The sequence below is a fragment of the Temnothorax curvispinosus genome, unplaced genomic scaffold (assembly GCF_003070985.1).
Source record: "Temnothorax curvispinosus isolate PA1 unplaced genomic scaffold, ASM307098v1 QBEX01008203.1, whole genome shotgun sequence".
NCBI classification, from domain to species: Eukaryota; Metazoa; Arthropoda; class Insecta; order Hymenoptera; family Formicidae; genus Temnothorax; species Temnothorax curvispinosus.
In genome coordinates, this window is record NW_020217983.1 from 127,079 (window position 1) to 149,888 (window position 22,810).

The following is a 22,810-nucleotide window of genomic DNA, read 5'->3' on the forward strand; positions in this document are numbered from 1 at the left end:
GAGTCGAGAGAATAAACAAATTTGCAAATTGCTTTATTTTCAATGCACAGTATTTCAAAACACACGATAGTTCACGCGCGTTCAACACACTTGTCCACGGGTCATCTGAGTCACGGCGGAATATCTCAACATCGCGTCGTCTTTTCTTCACTTGACGACTTCGCAGATCCCATACATGCCGGCTAGCAAACGCCCGTGCGACGGAGGCACCTGTTCCTTGGGCGGCAAATACGGTCCTTTCTCGCCCATGTATACGTATCTTTGGAATTTGTTAAGAAAATTATGCAAAACTATCGAAGAGAGAAAGAGAGTCGAATAAGGATTCCCTTTTTCTATTATATTATGATATAATCATATTACTATATGTTAATCGTAGTATAATTATATTATTCTATTGTAATATAACTATAATATAATATCTACATATTATAATTATATATATCAATTGTACAAAAAGCCCTTGATGAATGCAGTGTAATTTAGCTTACTTGCGTTGTCAGTATTATAATATAACCATATTATTATACTATAATTATACAATTATATATATTAATTATAAAGAAAGCCCTTAATGAGTGCAGGATAACTTATTGTTAGCTTACTTGCATGTTGTCAGCACTCAAAATATACAAATGTGTACAAAGTTTCGTTATAAAAAAGGATACGGTAATCTTAAGACCCAGTATGTGCTCTGGGAAAGCTTGATCGGCTCCTCGCATCCGGTGACGAATATAGGGCAGGGCGGGGGCCCAGGTTGGACCCGAGGATTCAACGTGACGTGCACCGGCGCTTTAGGCGTCACCACGTGGATTCTCATCAGCTGGGCGATCAAGGGCTTGGTATGCCTGAAAGAAAGAGACGGCGAAAGGGAAATGTATTTGTTTGTCGAGCAGATTTACGTCACGTGGACTTTAACGTGGACTTCAAGTCGAGCACAATCATATTCCACGAACCTGCACGGGCAAGGAAAGTAGAGCGGCATGTCGGCCGTGCTGGACGTCACCTTGTTCCCGCTGTCCTTCACTATGCCGCTTCCGGTCGCCTTCAGCACCTTGTCGGGCGCGGACGCCATAAATCGATGCCCGCGCGGACACTCGTACTCCACCCCGACGAATATCTTCACCACGAACTCCTTGCCCTTCGACTTACGGGCACGTATGACGTTTATGTTCTGGAAGTTCTTGCCTCGGGGACAGTAACCCCCGTGATCGCCCACCAATGGCCACAGCGGATTCCGTTCCTTCTGATGCTCCAATCTGTGGCCGGTGTATTTGTTCCCTCTTAGAAAATCCTTTCCGCGGAGAACGTTGAAGGCGCTACTCCGCATACGTGCAGAAGTTACGACATTTTCTCCTCACCTGACAGTCACGTCCCACGGTAGCAGATACGCGGAGGTAGGGAACATCCCGATCTGATGCTGCAGTCCCAAATTGTGAGAATAAAGGCTGCTCGGTCCAAGGCATACTAAAGACCAACTGGAGAATTGCGGTAGCAACCCGGCCGGTGATTCGGTGTGCAACATTCCAGGCAGATATTCCGTCGTCGATGGTTGTCTTACTAGAGATTTGTCTGTAACACGTATACATCCATATAGATTTCCGATTAAATATCTTATATCTAGGTTCAAACTTTTGTAGCGACGAAATACCTTTCGAGTTTTCCGCATCGCTGTTAGTGATTTCTATAACAACTTTGTGTGAGTCGCTCGGCGTCAAACTTGTCTTACTGCTCAATCTCGGAATGTCTCCTTCTATCGGATCGCTCGCTGTCGGCGATTGACCGCCGCTACCGTATTCTGTAATTTCATCTGCAATATTTTCATTAAATTAAACGTTTTATTAAAAGGACGCTTCTTTTATCGACACTGTTACTTGCCATTCAGGGTATCGGCTCCTAAACTGCAAGCTTGCGTTTCTTGTGGCGTAGAGGATTCGTTGCGACTGAAGGAATCGTGACGTTTCGTCGCTGAAAATAACTGCGCCGCTCTGAGAGACAAAGAAAAACAAAGGAGCACATTAGTACTGTCCATCGAAGAAATCTTCAGCAGCATTAACGCTTTACCTGTAGTTATGTGTGCTGGGTTGAAACACGGGAAACTGTACGCTTTCCAATTGCGCGCAACCGCATTGTTTCGCTAACATCTGGAAATATTCGTAATTCGCCTGTTTCAGACTGAAGGGATCTTCCCTCGAGCCTTGGATCCTACCGCAATTACAAGCACACACATATCTAACGCCGCTGCAATGCTCTCTGACAGGCAGCTCGCTATAAATGAAAATTAAGACAATCAATATTGCAAATAATATATTTATGTAAGAATATATATGAATAGTGCATTATATATGGAGGAGCAAAAGCCATAGTGGTTAAATAAAAATTTTTAAAATACTGACTCGTGTGTATAGATGCAATCTATATAATATATAATATTTTTAAAAATTTGACTTATATATACATCACTATGGCTTTTACTCCTCCATATATAAGAAAACATACCTGTCGTCCTCTCTGGGCTCAGTTTGTTCCCCACCTCCCGCACCTTCGCTACCTCCTCTATGAACAGGATTCGTGCAAGGATGCCCGGTGAGCGACAACACCTCGCACATTTGCCTGCCGGCTCGCCAATGCTTGTCACACTCGGCCTGCAATTTCTCACTGAACTCCTCGAACAACGGACCACGGGCGTGTATTTCGAAGACTGTCATCGCGTGCGCCAGTTTCGACTCGTGATACGCTCTAAAAACCATCATTTTGCTCGGAACGTGATGTGGACGTGAATTTCGATCATCTCAAACAGCTTTACCTTGTATAATGCTGCGGCAAGTTCTCTTGATACGCTTGTAAAGCTCTTGGAAGTACCTTGCTACATCGGCTCTTACTGAACTTCACGTCGGTATCCAACAAATTATGAAGCGTCGACAGCTCTTTGTCCGTTCCATGAATAAAATAATCGAAAACTTTGTTCGCTACTTGGCAGAATATGTTTAAAGTAGGTACCTGGAAAGTGTCACTCATTTTTAGGCGTGAGAGGTTACTTTAATACTAATATTAATTAATTAATATGTATAATATTAATTAACTGATTACTAAACTTATTTAGCGTGATCTAGCATTAAATTAACGATATATTTCACAATTCAAAATTTTAATCACCTCAAAATGGGCTGGTATGGAATGTCGACTGACGTTATCATCAAATCCTCTTGCAAAAGCCAAATTTATATGTTGTTGTAAAAACGATCTAAACGAATGAGTCTCTGTAAATGTACATAAGAATTATATTTCACATGTTACATCGCTCTTGTTTTAGCATCATCCATTTTAGTCTCATTTAGTCTTACCAGTTTCGGTGTCCTCCACCGCGATATTGGGTGGATCCAGACTAGTGAGACTTCTCGGTGTACTACTGGAACTGGCTTTACAGCTGTGTATTAACTTTCTCGCCATGTAACCCAACATGTCCCTTGAGTCTGTATTGCCGGTATGCACATACACGAATTCCTGATTAGCTGGTATTGCAAACAAGGAATTCGAGCTACGAAAAAAGAAAAGTGGTTTCAATGTTTTGTTAGATTTGCGATAAAGAAAAATCATGTTAATTTTATACTCAATATTCGTAACAATCCTATTTTATCATACCTGATATTTGTAACAATCCTATGTTTTCTTAACACATGGTAAATTTGATCCTCAAGGGAATGCTCTAGCTTTTTGATATTAGCCTCACTGTTCGGATCCTGGAATACCGCAGGACAGGTTTCAAAGTAAAATAACACCCGCGGTGAACAGGGCCTGACATTCGAAATCCAATCCTTGGGTAGACTAGGAATGGAACTTAACACATCGGAAAGCTGCGGGGAAAGCTTTTGCCTATTATAAAAGCATTACAATCATTATTTCATTGAAAAAAAAATCGAATGTAAATTTTATTTGTTTATATATTTGTTCTCAATATAAAGATGATTAACTTAACCGAAAATAATAAATCTAATACTAACCTGACTATGTCCATAGCACGGAATAAATGTACATAACTGTAGTCGAAGATGTGCGTCGGATGAGTGAGTACCATCACATGAGAAATATGAAACAGCACTAGGAGCGCTCTTGCATATTTGTCTCTCATGTGTGCCCAAACACTAAGAAAGTCCTTGCAGTCCTGCTTCTCCGTGAACTTATCGTATTCGGCTACAATTGCATGAGCGTCAAGGAAGCCTCTTAAATGCAGATAAACTGTCTTCTCCTTAGGATTGTAATATCCTTCAATTTCACACTGTTAAAAAAGAACATGTAGAATTAGAATATTATTTTTTAGGAAGTCAGAAAGAGCTAAAGAAGATATCTCACCCAGGACTGTTGATCCATCTCCGGTTTATCCAGGAGGTTCAGCTGGAGTATAGAACTCAGCATATCCATCTTGCATCCCTTTGCTCGATACTGAGACTTACCAAACACCGAGACAATCACCACCTTCTTGTCGGTTTGCGAAAAGCTAAAGAGAACAGCACAGGTCAACACAGGCTATTTCTTTCATAGGCAAAAGATATCTTTCATAAAGATAATGTTATTTGTTATTATGCAAGACCTCGATCTTGGATATTGATTTCAAAATATGTCGCTCGCTCTTTACATATAATTTTTTACCTGTCCACGTCACAAGGAAGTTTGAATTTATGCGGACGCATTGTGAGCTTGTTTACATTCAACACAGTGTCACGGAGTCGCAAACAGGTTAGGGTTAGGTTCCACTTTCGGGGGAAGGGAGAACTTTCCCCCACCTATAGTGCTACCTGCTTCAGGGGGGCCCGATTCTCTAACGACAAACGTATGCGTAAACTCTGTTCTAAGCTCAGAAAAGCTGCAAGCTTATTGGCTAAAAAATGTTTGATAGCCAATCAATTTGCAGCCTTTCTGTTAGAGCAGAGTTTGCGCATACGTTTCTCGTTAGAAAATCGGGCCCCAGAATCGAAATATGATAAAAAAAACTAAAAATTATATATACCTATCTTTTATATATAAATATGTAATATATTTATATTTTTTTTATATACATATATTTATCTATAATTTTTGTAACTATATATATTACATATATATATTTCCATTTTTCTATCTAAATTATTATCGCTAATAATTAATGTTGATTTAGAAGTATTAATTGAATTTGTATTTGCAAATATTTATTGAAATAATGAATAATCGTAGAAGTTGATTATCCATCCAGTCGCATCCCCGCAATTAATTGGTGATATTCTTGTCAACAGATTATCCGCACGCGGTAATATTCGCACATTTCATGGAGTTATTATTAATCGTAAATTAGCACACACAACGATTAAATAAATGACAGGTAAATAATGACGGGCAATTCATTGAACAATTAAGACAAATTAGCTAATTTATTAGAAGATGCCCTATTACAGCTGGTCGACACCATATTATGTATACTACATTTTCATATATTGCTATAATGTTAGCGAGTGCATTATCGAAAAGCATAACTCACAAATAAGAATACTATATTTTTTTATTTAATAATAAAATATGATTTTATGCGACGGTCGACAAAGCGAAAACATTGGAACAATAGCGCATAATCTGAAGTGGCAACGTTTCCCACGGGATTCTAATCTGCCTATTATATAGTGTAGCACGCGCAAGCAGAATACTTTGCAAATTTACCGCAGGAAGGTTTCTTTTACCTTATTGTCTTTCCCTTGCTACACTACGGTAAGTATTCGTCATTTCGTGACATCTTCCGAATGTTTCAGATCCGGACACTAATCCGTGTTTTTCGGTATGTTTTCAGATCTTGATGACGACGATCTTATACATAGCCGTGCTCGCATTCAATGAAACGAACTTTCATTGATAAATGACACGTTTGGTATTTTTGCAATGTGTAAGTTTCACATATTGTTATGAAGATATTTTTGAAATGAACTATAAACTCGTTGCAAAAAGGAAGCGATAAGTGATTATAATATTACATTATATTTATATATTTTTTATGTATATATCTATTTTTGTAACTATACATATGTATATATTTTCATTTTTCTATCTAAATTATTATCGCTAATAATTAGTATAGATTTAGAAATAATAATTGAATTTATATTTGCAATTAGTATTTAAAATAATGATTATAATCGTAGAAGTTGATTATCCGGTCACATCCCCACAATGGTAATATTCTTGTCAACAGATTATCCGCACGGTAATAATATTCGCACATTTCATGGAGTTATTATTAATCGCAAATTAGCGCAAACCATTTTTAAATAAATGACAGGTAAATATGACGGGCAATTTATTGAACAATTAAGAAAAATTAGCTAATTTATTAGAAGATGCCCTATTACAGGTTGATTATTTTATAGGTCGACGAACAATATGAATTCTCAAATAGGAAAACGAACGAATAAAACTGATAACACATCAGTCGAAATTGCCAGTACGTTAGCAGGAATGTTAAAGCTATAAAGATCATCCAATGTTGGTTAAAATTATTTTTAAAAATCGTTAGCGTCGTTTTTTATAAATATATATTTCACTTAACTGAAAATTCCATTCAACCAAATCGTATCAGTTTACGCCAGCGGCGTCTATTTATTAATTATCAATCGCATCTCAATTGTTAATAATACTATTCGCAATTGTTATTAAAGGCACTCGAGATCACCAGTACTATTTAGCAACCAGTACCATTCGAGATTACTGCTCGAAGCCGATTATTGTAACGGTGGAGATCGATGCATGATGATCCGGATCATTCGTCCGAAACCGTCAGAACCGGACGACGTAGAAGAGATCGGAAGCTTTGATCGTGCCATCGCGATAATTCGTTATGGAATGCGGCTACTGGGCTTCTGGCCACAGGATACGTGGTTCCTCTGCAATTTACAGTGCGGCTCGATCTTCATACTGATCGTCCTCACCGTGTTCCCTGCGATTGTACAAACATACTCCGTGCTTTACACGGTGACGGATTGGAACTCGGTGATGCACGAGATCCTCGGTACAGTTCCAATAATTCCGCTCTTGGCGAGATTCGTCTTCATGAAAGTGATGGCCAGGAACTTCCGGTTCATTCTCTACACGATGACCGCCGACTGGGCGAACTATCGCTACCTGGCGAAGCGGAGCCGACAAATCATGATCTATTACGCTAAAAGAGGCAGGCGGTTCAGCATACTTAGCACTATGCTTCTGATGCTGGCGACAATGGGTAAGAAATTGAACAATCAAGTAATGTAAAAACCATCTAAACTATACAATTCAGTTTAGACGATTTATTCTATTATATTTTATGTATTCTGATTTGTCAAGCGTTTCTCGTATTATCCAGCTACAAGTTTGCGAAGTAAATGCAATCTTCGCTAAACCGATTACCAATCCATTTCTTTATTAGGTGATAGACTTAATTAAACGTGAACGTGCTTTTTAGGATTTATGTTAACACCGGTCGTGAATATGTGGCGCAATAACGGTGTCTGGAACGCAACGATTAGAACCCTGCCACAGGAAGGGCTCTATCCCTTCCGCGAAAAAGAGTCGCCCGTGTACGAGATACTCTACGTCGTGCAGTCGTTAACAACGTTCTTTAGCACCACAGCATTTGCCACCGTGGATTGCTTCCTGTACATCATCGTATTCCACGCGTGTGGACAGTTCGACGTACTCGCCGCAACCCTTAAGCAATATGACGGCTCCATCAGACACTGTTACACGAAGAACGCGCGTAACTGCGCTTGCCTCTCGTGCATCGTCAAACTACACGTGCATATTCTAAGGTAAATCGAAACAGATTAGAGATTATCACGGGATTACAAGACTTCGAACTGACAATTTTTCGGGAGATTTTTTCTCCGGGCGAATACCACATGCATTGTGTGAAATATGATTGCATAATTAAAAATTAAATCTGTAGTTCTAATTTTAATTCCGTTCGATTTTAATTTTGTTCAAATAAAAAGAAATTTTCAAAAATGTTACAATGTTTCCGAGAATGTGACTTGAAATTTTTGATCGTGTATGTATAGTCCTAGAATTAAAGAAAGTGTCTTAATTCTCCTAAATTTTATTCAAAAAATCTCGCACGATTGTTATGAGAAAAACGTCTTCGGTCAATTTGCTTGAATTTGTGATATGTTGTAGTGACCGAAGACGTTTTTCTCATAAGAATCATGCGGAATAATTCTTTGACAACGACAGTAATTAATTATTAATTTCAGCTACGTGGGCATCATAGAAAAGTCCTTTCGTGACTTTCTTCTCTTACAGTTATTGTCATATTGGATGATGCAAATTTTATATGGACGCGAACTTATTTTGGTAATGGACATTTATACCGGTTCTTTTTCTAATTAAACAAGTTTAATATTCAAAATATTATAGGTGTTATTACGAATGTATTATAATGTGTATTATTGAATGATATGAAAAGAATAAACATCAATAAAACATTTTTTGTTTCAGCACGTTCAACACGGTAATGTTAACGATATTATTACGACCATCTTATACATGTTCACGATGCTGTACTACATTTTTATATATTGCTATCTTAGCGAGTGCATTATCGAAAAGGTAACTCACAAAGAAATATATATAAGAATTCTATATTTTTTTATTTAATAATAAAACGTGATTTTTTATGCGCGGCCGACAAAGAGCGAAAACATTGGAACGATAGCGCATAATCTGGAGTGGCAACGTTTCCCACGGGATTCTAATCTGCCTATTATAGTAGCACGCGCAAGGATACCTTGCAAACTTACCGCAGGAAGGTTCTTTACCTTGTCTTTTCCTTTCTACACTACGGTAAGTACTCGTCATCTCGTGACATCTTCCGAATAAATTCTTCAAATCACCCGGATACTAATCCATGTTTTTCGGTTGTTTTCAGATTTTGACGACGACGATCTCATACATATCCGTGCTCGCGGCATTAAAATGAAACGAACTTTCACAATAGAGATGATTGACGAAGTATATTTCAGTCAGTTTTATGTTCGCGACAGTAGCAATATACGACAGTCGTAGTCCTCGACCTGACAAATCAGGATACGCCAAAGCTTGTGCGTTACTTACGTCCACGACTATATAGCGGGGAACACAGACTTTTGTATAACGCATAATACGTAAACATAAGAAAACTGATTGGTCTATTTCCTTATGCACATGTGTATGGACCAATCAATTTTCTTATGCTTACGCAATATGCGTTGTGCAGAAGTGTGTGCTCCCCGCTTATGACTGTCATGTGCTTTGGCCCTTATATAGCGTTGTCGTTAAACAAATACGAATCACCAACACAAGGCTGACAGATAACCCGAGAAAAAATATTCATATCTGACAGTATATGAACATATATAAACATATATAATATATATATAAACATATATAAATGAGATATGAACAGATATAAGTTTTACATACCCATATATAGAGCGCATAATATAATCATATATGAACCTATATATAGTCATATAAGATTATACATATATAATTAGATCAGATATTGCATCTCAAAGTATTCGATAGATGGCATTCGATGGAATCTGTTTCTCGTATTTAAAATTTGACAAACAGTATTATAAAAACGGGATCAAAAGACACGACACTGTCTCGCCGCACTATAGAGCGGCACAATTTTTGTATTAGTTGTATCATGGAGTCTACTTTTATAATAAAGTGGCACACATATTGTCTGTCTAAAAGAAGACAAAAAATATGAAGAAAAATAATCCTTTCTTTTTTAGCATATGCTAAAATGCATTATAATATCATACATATTTATAATTATAGCGTTAAGATTATACGTATAATCTAACAATAAGTTTATCTTGCTTCCATTCGCATTGCTAAGTATATACTGACATATTACATAGTTTGCATGTGTGTGTTGAATATCATTATTAAATAATTAATTAATTATTTTAAAGAAAATAACAGTTACTTTTTTTAATTTTGTTAATGTAGAAAAAATGTTCTTTTATAAATCTAAAATATCGGGAGCTCTGTGTTCTTCTACTACCACGTGGCACACACGTGCACGAGCACAAAAGAAAGAACAAAAAAATTACACAATTTAGATCGCTTACATTCGCCAGACTTACGCTTAGTTTCTAAATGACATAGTCGTAAGAGAGTAGATGTAAGACGCGTAAGCAGTAAGCTACTGACTAATAAGATTTTTACAATTCAAGAATAATCGATTGTATTTGGTCAACTTTTACTGCTTGCTAGTAATGCTCTCTTACCGCATACTCTTACAGTTATTGTACAAAATGGGTTTAAGATTTTCCGAAATGTATTTTTTATTTTACTCAATGTATTTTTATCTCATTTTCCGATACACGTGTTATAACATGTTCCACCACGTGGTACTGTGTTTCACACGGTAGAAGAATATACGGCATACACACGTTCACACGTGCACCAAAAAAAAATTGCAAAATTTGAATTTGCTACACTTTAACGTTTACGCTTTTAGATGACTAAAATTTTTCAAAATGTATTTTCTTATTTATTTAATGTATCAAGATCTTATTGTTTGATATAGGTTTTGGGTTTGATATAGCGATCTTACGATAAGTTGCACAAAAGATCACACAGTAAATAAAAAGAATTAATTATCTACCGAAAGTTTAATTCGGAACTAAATCAAAAAATTAATCAGTAAAACTAATTTCTATCGATTTTCATACTACTGTTTATCAACAAAGCAGTTTTGATTTTTTCTGTATAAAATAAAAAAGATCATGAACGAAAATAAATGTTGGAACACGTGGTGAGCACGGCACATACTATTGCATATTATTTCTGATGTGAATTCTGTGTACACAGGTCGACACAGTACTGTTCGCCCAGATATTGGCCGCGTTCAGCAGACACAACTGTTGAGTTTGTCTTATCAACACAATGCGTTGATTGGTTGGTTCTAAAAGTAGGAGCCAATCACGTTCGATTGCTACTCAGCAGCTTGGTCTGCTGAACGCGCCCAGACGTCAAATCAAATGACGTATTAATTCTTCATTGTTTTTAGTTTAGTCGCGCGCCGCAGACGTCGCGCTCGCTCGCGTTTGAGTCGTTTGACGCTTGACGCCATAATAGGTTATAGGTTATAGGTTAGGTTAATGGCAGTAATAGCGACATGTCATCTACGATAGGATGCCGAATTCTCGCGAAACTAAGCAGGTGCAGATTGAGTGGCTTGCCATTGCGGATTATCGTCGCGAGGAGGTTTAGCAACACTGCGGAAAAAGTGGAATCTACGAACAGCTGCGCGCCAGCTCCGCAGCCGGGGGAAATTCAAGCCGCATTGCTAAAAGAGTTTTCCAGTCCTCTCGTAATAGAGAATCTAGAGTCGCCCAGGAGAACACGGGAGACCGAAGTAGGCATAAAACCCGATTGAAAGCTTATCTTGCAGAAATTAAATATAATATAATTATAATCAATATCTTGTATTTAAATGTCAATGATACTGAGAATGTGTATCAATAACAATTGCAGTTAATTTCTCTCTATTCTCTGATGTTTTGTACCTAAATGTCAATAATATTGAGAGATTGCATATAGATTCAATGATAACTGGTTAATTTTCTTAGGTTCTCATTGATGTTCATTATTGCGCTTTGAACGTCTCCGATGCGCTTCTCAGTCAGAACTTGTATACGTTCGAACCGAAATTGCCGATGATTCTCGGTCATGAGTTTGTCGGGAAGCTGGCGGAGGTTGGCGCAGAGGCAGAGAAAAACGGCTACAAGGTTGGCGATAAGGTCATTGCTCTTAACAAGGAGCGATATGGAGGCTTGGCTGAGAAGTGCTTGGCAGAAGTTGGGGTAAAATATACATTCGGAACTGGAATTTTCTGAAATGTTTAATGATAGCATTCTAATAATGATCTTTTTCGTACATAGGATATATGGAAGGTACCTTCTATGAAATCAGCTAGCTCTGCGGATCTGGCGAGTACCTTAGACAGCTATATTACTGCGCTAGTCGCATTAGAAAGAAAAGTTGAGCTCAACGAGGATGACATGATTCTAATAAACGTCGGCGTAAGCGGCATTGGCCTAGCAGCTGTCGATCTTGCAACAAATGTTTTCAGGGCCAAGGTAATTTTTTAATTTATTCATTTACTTTTTACTTATGCCATGGCATATCATGATTATTTTATTTCTAAAATATTGATAAGTGAAGAAAATTGAACGTAGGAGATGTTGCAAATATAATATAATTATACAATTATATAATTATTTTTAAAAGGTCATTGGAGTTTGCGCCACAGAAAACTGGGCCGATCGAGCTCGAGATATGGGAGCATTCGCGGCTCTCAAATACAGCAACAAGAAGCTGTTGAACCAGATAGAAGATATCGCAGCCGAACGAGACATCAAAGCTATCTTTGATGACGAAGATGGAGCGTATTTCAAGAAAATGTTGAGTTGGTGAGTCGTAAATAAATTTATTGATATATAAGTTGATATATAAGTAAACTTTTGACAGATTAAGACTGTATGGATCTCGATCAAGTAAGATACGGAAGTATATCGACAGTAATATTTTTAGCTTTACCGATATCTACAAAGACGCAACGTTAAAGGACTTGTTGCGCAATGACAGTTTCGCTGTGGTGGTGCATCACTTGTCTCGCGAAGGTACACAGTTTCTATTTTGAAATACCCGTAACTTAACGTAGGACGGTGCATTCACTTGTAGCCTCTGTCATGAAGGGCGCGTGATCATAGCTGGCACTGCGGCGACCGTGACGGACAATCGTTCGGAGGTGCAGAAAGGTTCCTTCAGCATCACTGGCTTTAATCTTGCGGAATACAAAAAGAAGAAGCCTGATATATATCGGTATGCCATACATTTGTAATATCTTTCGTTGCCGATTGACAAACATTTCATTATTTCGTTCGTTTTAAAATTAGTCAAGCGGGAGACGATGTCCTACAATTTCTAGAAGAAGGGCTCATTGCACCGTCTTATTCGTTGATCGCTGGTATGCACAAAGTCAACGATGCTTTGCAGTCCATTTCCGAAGATATACTTCCAGGGAAAGTAAGTAGATAGATTTTTATATATTTTTTCAATATTAAGAATTTATTAAATACACGTTTGCATATCTATAACTGTTGTACGTATGGAAATTTGCAGGTCGTCATTGACATGAGGAACAAGGAAGCTGAGATAAAAAAAATAGTCACGTGATCAGACTCGTATGAGGTGTGTTTGTTCTTGACGAGCATTTTATAAGCATTCTTTATGTTCTGATCCATCTTAAAGACGAGAAAAGCACGCTACCAGTGCACAGTGATATTTATATTTATGAACAAGATATATATTATACAAGTGGAATGTATTAATATAGCATTAAGATTGTTAATAAAATCTTCTTATCTAAATTTTATATTACTCTTAAGCACACAGGCGCAGGTTATACGTTCTATATACCGCTCTACATCGCAATTAGCAGCAGTCATTAGATTTTCTTGCGTCTAGTTGACCAGCACGATTTGCATGGCGTTACAGTTTTTTTTTTAGCGTGTCCCGACTTTAGCATTGCCAAAGAAAGATTTACGGCCGCTTGATTGAGCGCGGTTTATGCAAAATGATTGACAGCGATTACTTCCATTAAGTGAGCCATTTTAGTGACTCACGAGTCTCGTTGATCATGCCAGAGACATTACGTTGACATTCAAGTTAACTCAGCAATTTTTATGCGTAGATACTTGCATGGCTTCCCGTCGGCGTGTTTAAACCGAACCATCCCGCTAATGAGACGTCGAGAGTTAATTACGTCGAAGTTAATTTACACCGGCAGCTAGTATATAACGAAGTCAGTCTTCGCGTCGCGGGATTGCATTTATTTATGACATGATTTTGACATAATTAACAGTCAGTGGGCTTAACGGTTAGTAATTTCTTTTTTTGTAAATACTTGAAGATTTAAAAATGAAACCGAGACTGGTTTTTTTTAGTTTGCGCGTAACGTAAAAGAGCGATCGGCGATTTCATCATCAGCAGCTAATCGTCTAGCCTTTTATCCTTCGCGAGGGGGGTCTTCTCGGATGGCAGACGACTGAAAGTGTCGATTAGCCCGGTGACCAGTGACTCAGGAACACGATGACGTACAGCGTGGGCGCCCCAGATTGCGCGAACTGGACGCGACCAGACGCCGCGCCGGTACTCCTCTAGGGTAGAATGTAAGTCGTAAAAATTACGTTGTCCTTCTCCCGGACGTCCTACGTTGTGTGAAGACTACTCGATCGAAACCTGTCACGGGGCGTCACTGAGGAATGCGACACATCGTGACAACCGTGATTGCTCGTGTTATATTTAGATTTAGATCTATCAAGGCTGCTTTCGCTTAAAAATTTAACTTCTGGACAATGGATCATTATATACAAATTATTATATAATATATTAATATTAATATAATATAATAATATATTAATATTAATATAATAATTTTAATACTATTTGCATTATCGATCGCACACAAACTCACGCAGCCGTATTATATATTTGACGTTAAAATTGATATTGTCAAAAAAGATTTTTTATTCGACCTAACTGATCATCTTTATTAATTATAATTTTCACGTTTTGATCCTTTTTATGCTGATATAAAGCATCCTTTTTTTTTTTAATTCTTCACAGTGATATACTTATTATTAGTATGAAAGTTATATCGATTGAAAAGAACCAAAACCAAGGATAAAAACGTCGTGACAATTATAAATAATAAAGATGACCAGTTAGGTCAAATAAAAAATCTTTATTGTTAATTATTTACTGGCTAAGTTAAAGTTTCCAATTTAATATTGTCAAAATTAGTTGTATCAGGGTTTATTTCGTCAGTATACAGCGGAACACGCGTTAATTACCTAAAGTTTAATTAAATTAAAATAATTATAAAATTATATTTTTTAAATACATGTCTCGCAATTTCATCTCCCAACGAGATCTTATGCGAGTTTTCCTTTTATTTTCTGATTCTGACTATTAATTTTCGTTTCGCGGAGCTGCATTCTGTGATCGCAAATTCACTTATGCTGAGGCGCGAACAGTTGGCGCGTTCCAAATGTTGTTAACGCTGTCCGGCCGGTGGAGGCCAATTAGAGCGGTTTTACGTCGTTAATCATAACGTGGCTCGAGTTCAAGGTGGCCCCCGCCTGATTAATCGTAGGCGTGGTGCGCGCGATTTCCAAATCCAATTGTCCGGTCCGTCTCTGGACGTATATCGCGAGCGCACGGGTTCCTTATGTAAATGCGCTCTCTCCCCCTGAACCTTGAAGTAAATCGTCGTCGCCGCCGTCGCGGAATCAAGGAAAATTGATTCCGCCGGTCGTTCTCGCACGAGCTCCAAGTCTGAAACATATTTACACACGTACTTATATATACGGTAGTTTTCTCTCGCAATATTTTTTCACGGAATTTGAGTTGATTTTTCCTGGCAAGGAAGATCAATTCTTTTATTAAAAATAAAGCTTTTCTGACGAGGCGAATAAGGAGAAAGATAAATGATAAAGTCAGATTTGCTGGTAGACTTTAATAGAAATTTTATTTAAAATTTTACTTTCTCCGCCTCTCGTTCTATAAAAATTATAACATTAAAAAGCGTTGTGATAAATAATAATTTTTTTAAATGTTTTTGCTAAGGACAGAAGTTACTTAGTTTTGTTTAATATTTCTCTTCCTTTCTAACTCTAATTGAATTGTCCCGGGAACGGCCTTGGGCTAATTAATGTAAGGGGGCTCTGGTGTAATAGGACACCTTTGATGAGACACCGCAAATGTCTTTCGACAATTTTCGCCTAAAGGCTATGCTTAGGCAATTACGTACATCTGTCAGTGCGTATCCCAGACAGTTTCGTCAGTGATATACGATTCAGATAATATCAGGGCGTTATAGTCGCGACATTTGCCAGATGTTGTAGATTCGCAGGCAGACAAACGGCGCCCGTAGTAAAAATTGTATGCAACTAGCGAGATTAACGAGCGAGATTTCACGGATTTTGCTATTTGCTCGTTTAAGACTAACATCGCGCGATACTCATCGTCCTCTCTATCGTCGTCTCTTTCCGCTAGTGAGCGAATGCAGATATTACGTGTCTAAACATACTTGAGCGTAAATACACGTTCCGCGAAAATTGTAAAATGTGATACCTAAATGAGCGATAAAAAGAGCGTCAAAAAAGACCTGAAGAGACAGATGCTCCCGATGCAAGATAAAAAAACTTTTCAAAGAAAAGTTTTCATAGAAAAATTATAGAGAACACCGCCTCCATTATTCGCTGTAGTTGAAACCGCGGGTACGATCCTGCATGGTTGAGATCTTTGGTCCGTCCCGCACGAAACTTGAGGTCTTTCTTCGCGCAGTCCTCGCTGCCGTATTCGCGATGTTTTTGAGTTCCACAAACTTCGAAACGTTAAATCGCGAGCTCTAAATTTCTGGCTGGCTGGTCGAAAGAAAAGTGTCATTTCTAGAACTTTTTACGAAATTTATATGGTGTATGAGTGTCGCAAAATCGTCGACGAGCACGCGTTGAAGGTATCGAGCATGTGGGATTTCACGACGGGAAATGTTATATAGAATAGAAAAAACGCAAACGCGCTGTTCCTTGGTATTACATCTCCGCACGAAATCCACGCTCGAAGAAGAGATCTCGGCGAAACGCGGGGTTGAAAACGTCGCTATTAGCTGGACCATGAATAACTCAGAGACTACCCGGTAATTACGCGGTGTGACGTTAATCCCTCCGCTGTAAAATTCTTTTACACGCAGCTCGTGCAATTAAGGAACATATAACAAACTGAAACTCGTGCGAACTAACATTCTGCAGATTTTTCTTCTCTCGTAAATTTTATGCGCGAAACAAAAACATTATAAAACGTTTGAAAAAAAAAATTTAAAATTAGCATCGATCTGCTTTCGCTGTAATTATTCCTCGCATGGAAAACGTTCGCGTTTTAGTTTGCCTGAGGTAAAGCTGAATTTATTAATCATTATAAACATCATGGTACTCATTAGAATCGTCAGTTTAATCGCGAGACCGTGAAGCGAGCGTTCATCATCATAATCGGACTCGTTTCACGCCGGGGATAAATAATCGTTAGATTTTTACGAAGCCATGAAAGACACTCCTTTTTTACCCTCCGCGAAAGTTCCCAGGCGTCCTCCGCGGATTCGAACATTTCTGCAGGACTCCGTCGACTTTCTTCGGATTCGCTCGTAAAACGGCCTTATAATATTTTACACTCTCAACGATAGACAGCAATTACGCTTTTACGTAACGGCGTAACGTATCGCGAGTCGGTTGCCCAACGTTGTGATCCACGCCGTAGATCATCGCGAGATCGGAGCACAGAAGGATCCGTAAACGCCGACGAATGTATTTCGCAAGTTCCCGAGAAGAATGATGATCGTGCTCGTGCGTTTTCCGGTTTCTCTCGTCGACCGCTGCGGTTCGCGATCAACAAATCGATTCTTGTCGCATATTAAAAGTCTGAATTAGCGGGCCGACAAAAAAGGCGGAGAATTGAGTCGTTACGAAAGGAACGTTATGCGTAACGGACAATCTCATGCCAACCGGAAACGTGCGGTAGGCAGGCACGCAGTGGCGTAATATCGCACCATTGTAGATCATTCCGATCACAATCGAGCGCAAGTCGCTCAAGGATCCTTTGAAATTGTCTTCTGGAACAGGTTCCGCGAGTGCGACGAGTAACAATCTCGTTACGGGGACGGCATTATCGGTTGATAAATCGGAGTTTAACGAGCGAAATTATGGCCCGTCCAACATCATCAATTATTCGTTATTTAACGTCACCGCAATGCTTTACCGAAGGGATCTAAATTGTTTTCGCAAACTGAACGAACAAGGAACGAGGCGGGAGAACTCGCCTCTTAATCGCGTTCGCGATATAATACGCAATTTTTGCGACGCAAATGGAAACGATAATGGATTCGTAACGTTATTGTATACATAGATTGCTTTCCGATTGATTTATCGCGATGGGACTCTGAGAAAACGAATGCGCGCGTTTGTCTTCGCGGCGAATTAACGAAACGCGGCGTTTCATGCAAATGCCTCCACTTTCGATCGCTCGCTCGCGCGACGGTTGCGACCGCGGTAAGCGTAACAGCCTTGGGAGCGTAAGAGCTTCGAAAGCGCGTAAAGCCGAGCCGAGGATCGCGGCGCGGTTTTGTCCCGGGAGCCGTAATTTAGCCATCGCGTGTCTTTGAAAGAGAAAGAGAGAGAGAAAGAGAAACGGGAACCCGGACAGTCCTATAGCTGTCGCACGCCACGGTTCGTCAGGTCGCCCGACCGGCAAAAGAGTCACATACTAATAACTGGAGCAAAGAGTTGTGTAAGCCGGTGGGTGGCCGCCTTTCTCTGCGAGCTGCGACTGCCAGGTTTAGCGCTGAGCACGCCGCCGCGCCGCGTATACACCGACCGCTCGATTTTCTGCGCCCGCCGAGAGCCACGGAGAAAGATCGGCGGACACCCGCGATTATTGGAGAAGTACGTGTTGAGAAGCGGGGGGAAAAAAGGAGGAGAAGAAGAAATATCCCGCCACGGTGACGATGTTGAACTCGCGAGACTTGAGAACGCAGGTTCCTCTCGTTGAGCCAACACTCCACCTTAGACCTAACTTCGGTAAATAAGAATCCGGGAAGCGGAAATGAAGAGAGACTCGATTTTTCTCTTTCGGGAAAAACTTGCGAGGAGATCTTATGAAGATGACCATGAATGCGTGATATTAAGACAGATAAATTAGAAATATTGATTAATTCTAGGAGTTGAAGACCTGGTGCGCAAATGTATGAATCGTTAAGACTTGACAACGATGTTGAATTTATTTCGTATTATTTATTATTATTGTGGTTCACAGAATTACTTATTTTAAAAAATAAATGCCTGTAATAATCATCTTGAAGAATATCGCGCTAATAACCGAAAGAGTCGCGAGCTGCCGAAGCGAATGCTTTATAAGTTCCAAATATATATCTTTCCCGATCTCTATACAAATCACTTAATTTTTTTTCACTTTTGGTTTTGGGTTTTATATCTTCAAAATCAATCTCTTTTGCTCCCTTTTTGTCTCTCGCCCCCATTTTTTATATCTTGATCTCTTTTTCTCTTTGTCTACAATATGAATACGGTATTTAAATAGTTTTTATTATAAAATGCGCAAAATTACAATTTTTCTATCGTAACGTAAACTTATCGCCCTACGTTGTTTTGAAATACTCGCATTTAATAGCTTCAGTTGGGAATTTTCTCAATTCTCATGAGATTTTTCTTTCTTTTCTCCTTTTCCGAATACAATAATGCATTTATGTTCAAAATGGTAATCTTCATTCTTTGTTTTATATTAAAAGCGATAATTTTTGTTCTTCTATTTTTCGTTAGAAATAAAAAACTGATTAGCTCATTTCTTTTATGAATTTTCAGGTAGACTTTCCATCTGCAATTATAAGACATGACGACGCTATTTTTGGTACTGATCGCAGAAGCTATTCCCCGCGCTCCAGGCCAGACATAAAAGGAGCATTCACGAAAAACTGGACAACTGTAAAGAACGAGCTGGATTCGAGAGATCGGACGGAAGGTAGGTAAGTGAATTGTCGCGAAGGTCGCCCAGCTCACTTTTCCCTCGCACTTTTCTCGGTTGATTCTCGGCTCCTTGAGGACCTCTTACTCCCGTCTGTCTGCCTGTCTGTCTGTCTGTTACACTTCCATTTCACTGCACTGCTACGAGCCGTTCCCATAAGCGGCACAGTTAATTTCAATGCTCAATGCGGTTCCCATATAATAAAGCATAACGAATATGTGCTCACGTGCGTATTTTCTCATTATACTTTTTTACGTTATATTAAAACACTTACATACGGTTATTATTATGCTCATCATGGCCGAAAATAATTCTCTTCTCGAGAGCCGAACGTTTCTTATGAAATTGAAAATCCAGTCAGCGTTATACAGACATTACATATAATAACGCGCGCGGTAGTTATCTAAGGATCGTCGTGAGGAAGAATATTTCGGACGAATTATTTAGCAATCGCGATATTAAAAGACGATTAGGCAGTGTACGAATACGAGGATTGCAGCGACTCAGTCATATTTCTCTGAGCCTTTCCCTTGAAGCGTTGACAGGGCAGTGATTAAGACCGTCGAAAGTGCCGTTCGTGAGCGCGCAATTTCGGCAATGTCCATCGAGAGTGACGTTAATGCCCGCCCGTTTCGCGAACGACCCCGTGAACTGAACTCTGCCCTCGAGAAGGCGCATAACGCGGCCGCTTCGTACTTTTTTCGTTAGAGTAATTATTGCTGCGCTGTGGCGGCTCGTAAACGACGATTTATGATTTATGTTCTGCGTTACGCGGGCACGAAACGTTTGTGAAAAACGCGTGAGAATCACCGTTGCGTAACGAACAGATACTAATAATAATAATAATAATAATAATAATAATAATAATAATTTCATTGCTTGTGTAGGAGATCTGATTTTGAAGTCATGCAGTTCTGAGGAGAAGGTAAAAAGAAAATGATGAGGGGTCAATGTTACCACTTTGTAGCAAAAGATAATTCGATCGCAAGAAAGCATAACGTAAAGTGAAAGAAAAGGACTTAAATAGTCAGACACGAGAATATATAAGTACATGTAGTGAATTTTGACGAATGAGGGACGAGGAATGATAGGAATTTTGTTGGACTTAAATGCAGTGGAATTAGCAAAGACACGGTCAGCACTAGCAGCAAGTAATCGTAGTTTATTAGCTTTAGAAGTGAATAAAGTCTAGAGCGATCAACACAATCAGGGAGCGTGTTTCCTTCCGTGGATCCAAAACGGAGTCCGATGCACACAATCCGGCATGAGCTGAAAAGAAAATAGAATGAAAGCAAAGTAAGCTAATACATATTAAATAAAATAAAAACTAAAAGCGAAAATCCATGCATTGCAAATCGACATTCTTTCGCGTAAGAATTTTCTGAAAAATAATCCAATTTTTTTCAAATTTTTTCTCGAGAAATCAAGCTATTTTTTTTTCGAAATAAATGAAGGCTTGTGTACACGCATTTCCGAAAAATTACCGATTTGCCTGATGGATCCGGCATTTCAAGCAAGATAGCGGTGCCAGAACGAGAGAAGGCTTTGATGGACGAAGGAGAAAGAGAAAGAGGGGATCTCGTGCTAACAGAAGGGATAAGAAACCCATGCACGTACTCTTACCAGTCGGTGCGACGACTTCAGTCTGACGATCGCTTCCACGGAGCGAGGTTGACCGAGTCCGACGTTAATCCGGGATTGTCCGTCGGTTCGAGCACACGGTGACTCGGATCCTGGCGTGTGATCGGTGCAAAGAAAAAAAAAAGAAAGAAAGAGAAAAATAAAAAGATTCGACTGTGTGCTCCGAAATTTTGGCGCGACAAAAACATTCCTTCAGGTCGTACTTCGTAATAAAATTCGAGGGGAACCAAATCGAGACGCGATGTAAGAATGACGCGTATAAAACTCGCAACGGATACCCCCTAAAAATATCGCACCGTTAAACGGATGCTGGGATTAAAAAAACAAAGAGAGAAGAAATTTATCTTTTCCAAATCTTTTTTAACTGTTTCCGGGAACGCGAAGGCAGGCCGGAGAGTTGGTCCTTCCGGCGTTTTGCCGCCGCTACAATTTACATAATAACTGAGTTTATTCGAATGTAGTAAATTCCCCGCGTCGCGGCACGAATTTCTCGCGTAGGAAGAAAAAACGCGTTTCGCGTTTTCGCGACTTCGCGGCGCGCGAAGTGCGTGGTGTGCGCGGCCGGCGGCGGCGGGAGAAAGTGCCAGTTCGCTGTGCGTCGGTTTTTCGGTGGAATACCCGCGGCGACGGCGGCGGAATCGATGATCGATCGTCGTCATCGGCGTCCCGCCCGACGATGAGAGACTCACGTCTCCCCAGGACAGCATGACTTTCGGTGCGTGCGACCATCCGCGTGCGTTAACATGCGCGAAGACCCGCGTGTCCGCGGGTACCGCTAGATCCTGCTGAAGTGATAACGCCTGGCTCGCAGAGAGAAAAGAGACCCGCTGGCAAGGATCGCCGAACGCGAGAGAGAGAAAGAGAGAGAGAAATCGAGGATCGATCGCGAGGATAAACCGTTGGCCGGCAGACGCGAGCTACAGGTTGGTCATTCTTTCGCGCTTCTTATCCGCGGCCTTCTTCGAGGATAATGAGTTAAATGGATCGTCGCGTATCGGGAGTATTCGAGAGAGAAAAGCCGGCGGATTTAACAAAATGCAGTCCGACCGGTTCTCGTTCGACTCGATGATTATATCGAAGGACTTCGAAATTGTCGCGGGATCTTACGACCGGTCGTCTCTCCTGAAAGTCTTCGTTCGCCAGTAGGCGTTCCGCAGATTATTTTCAGCGCAATTAGGCAAAGGGGACACACCTAATTTTGGAAGAGGCGAAAAGAGGAAGAAGTGAAAGTTCGGGAGGAAATGAGAAAACCGGATTTTTCTGCGAACGCGACCGCTTCTGAGTTCGATCGCTCACCAGTCGAACGGACAGTCGTGGCCGCGGCAATTCACTTTTTCTTCTCCTCTATTTTTTTTTATCTTCCTTGGGGGATTTATATTTTTAGTTAAGTGTCGCGGGGCGACATTACGTAATAACAGGTTGCATATGCAACATTATGCGCGACCGCCTATGCATAAACTGATTTCAACCAGTTTCTCCAATATTTTTGCCCGATTCGAGAGATACCGGCTTTCACTATATAACTATATGC

The 22,810-nt window shown here is 39.7% G+C and overlaps 4 protein-coding genes across 4 annotated transcripts in view; 3 read left to right on the plus strand and 1 right to left on the minus strand.

Moving 5' to 3' along the window:
* Positions 1 to 5: 5 nt before the first annotated feature.
* Positions 6 to 4,761, minus strand: LOC112457736 (protein SMG8). Its single transcript, XM_025020947.1, has 15 exons — positions 4,645 to 4,761; positions 4,348 to 4,492; positions 3,999 to 4,273; positions 3,640 to 3,870; positions 3,342 to 3,535; positions 3,154 to 3,257; positions 2,804 to 2,997; positions 2,497 to 2,736; positions 2,062 to 2,265; positions 1,876 to 1,985; positions 1,649 to 1,807; positions 1,359 to 1,569; positions 954 to 1,256; positions 666 to 845; positions 6 to 259 (listed from the first exon to the last, which is right to left on the minus strand). The coding sequence occupies exons 1-15, from the start codon at positions 4,683 to 4,685 to the stop codon at positions 148 to 150; spliced, it is 2,703 nt and encodes a 900-aa protein (XP_024876715.1). The 5' UTR covers positions 4,686 to 4,761; the 3' UTR covers positions 6 to 147.
* Positions 4,762 to 6,353: 1,592 nt separating this feature from the next.
* Positions 6,354 to 10,911, plus strand: LOC112457743. Its single transcript, XM_025020958.1, has 5 exons — positions 6,354 to 6,367; positions 6,672 to 7,231; positions 7,451 to 7,796; positions 8,482 to 8,494; positions 10,855 to 10,911. The coding sequence occupies exons 1-5, from the start codon at positions 6,354 to 6,356 to the stop codon at positions 10,909 to 10,911; spliced, it is 990 nt and encodes a 329-aa protein (XP_024876726.1).
* A 202-nt stretch (positions 10,912 to 11,113) lies between these two features.
* LOC112457733 (quinone oxidoreductase-like protein 2) lies at positions 11,114 to 13,418 on the plus strand. The gene is made up of 8 exons (XM_025020944.1): positions 11,114 to 11,401; positions 11,616 to 11,849; positions 11,928 to 12,125; positions 12,277 to 12,458; positions 12,580 to 12,668; positions 12,744 to 12,870; positions 12,945 to 13,074; positions 13,171 to 13,418. Exons 1-8 carry the CDS (start codon positions 11,162 to 11,164, stop codon positions 13,222 to 13,224), a joined length of 1,254 nt encoding a protein of 417 aa, XP_024876712.1. The 5' UTR covers positions 11,114 to 11,161; the 3' UTR covers positions 13,225 to 13,418.
* An 8,461-nt stretch (positions 13,419 to 21,879) lies between these two features.
* Positions 21,880 to 22,810, plus strand: part of LOC112457741 (mucin-22-like) — a 48,985-nt gene continuing 48,054 nt past the window's right edge. The window contains 1 exon segment of the mRNA XM_025020956.1: positions 21,880 to 22,202. The gene's annotated coding sequence lies outside the window, so the exon portion shown is untranslated.

What these genes read in the sequence shown, in the direction of transcription:
- LOC112457743 (XM_025020958.1), top strand. An exon ending in TCTGATGCTGGCGACAATGG is followed by an intron (nt 7,232 to 7,450) that starts GTAAGAAATTGA and finishes CGTGCTTTTTAG; the next exon opens with GATTTATGTTAACACCGGTC.
- LOC112457736 (XM_025020947.1), bottom strand. Translation starts at nt 4,685, where the DNA reads ATGCGTCCGCATAAATTCAAACTTCCTTGTGACGTGGACAG. An exon ending in GGTGGAGGACACCGAAACTG is followed by an intron (nt 3,258 to 3,341) that starts GTAAGACTAAAT and finishes GTACATTTACAG; the next exon opens with AGACTCATTCGTTTAGATCG. An exon ending in GAGCCCAGAGAGGACGACAG is followed by an intron (nt 2,266 to 2,496) that starts GTATGTTTTCTT and finishes TTTCATTTATAG; the next exon opens with CGAGCTGCCTGTCAGAGAGC.
- LOC112457733 (XM_025020944.1), top strand. Translation starts at nt 11,162, where the DNA reads ATGTCATCTACGATAGGATGCCGAATTCTCGCGAAACTAAGCAGGTGC. An exon ending in CAAATGTTTTCAGGGCCAAG is followed by an intron (nt 12,126 to 12,276) that starts GTAATTTTTTAA and finishes TATTTTTAAAAG; the next exon opens with GTCATTGGAGTTTGCGCCAC. An exon ending in AAGATATACTTCCAGGGAAA is followed by an intron (nt 13,075 to 13,170) that starts GTAAGTAGATAG and finishes GGAAATTTGCAG; the next exon opens with GTCGTCATTGACATGAGGAA.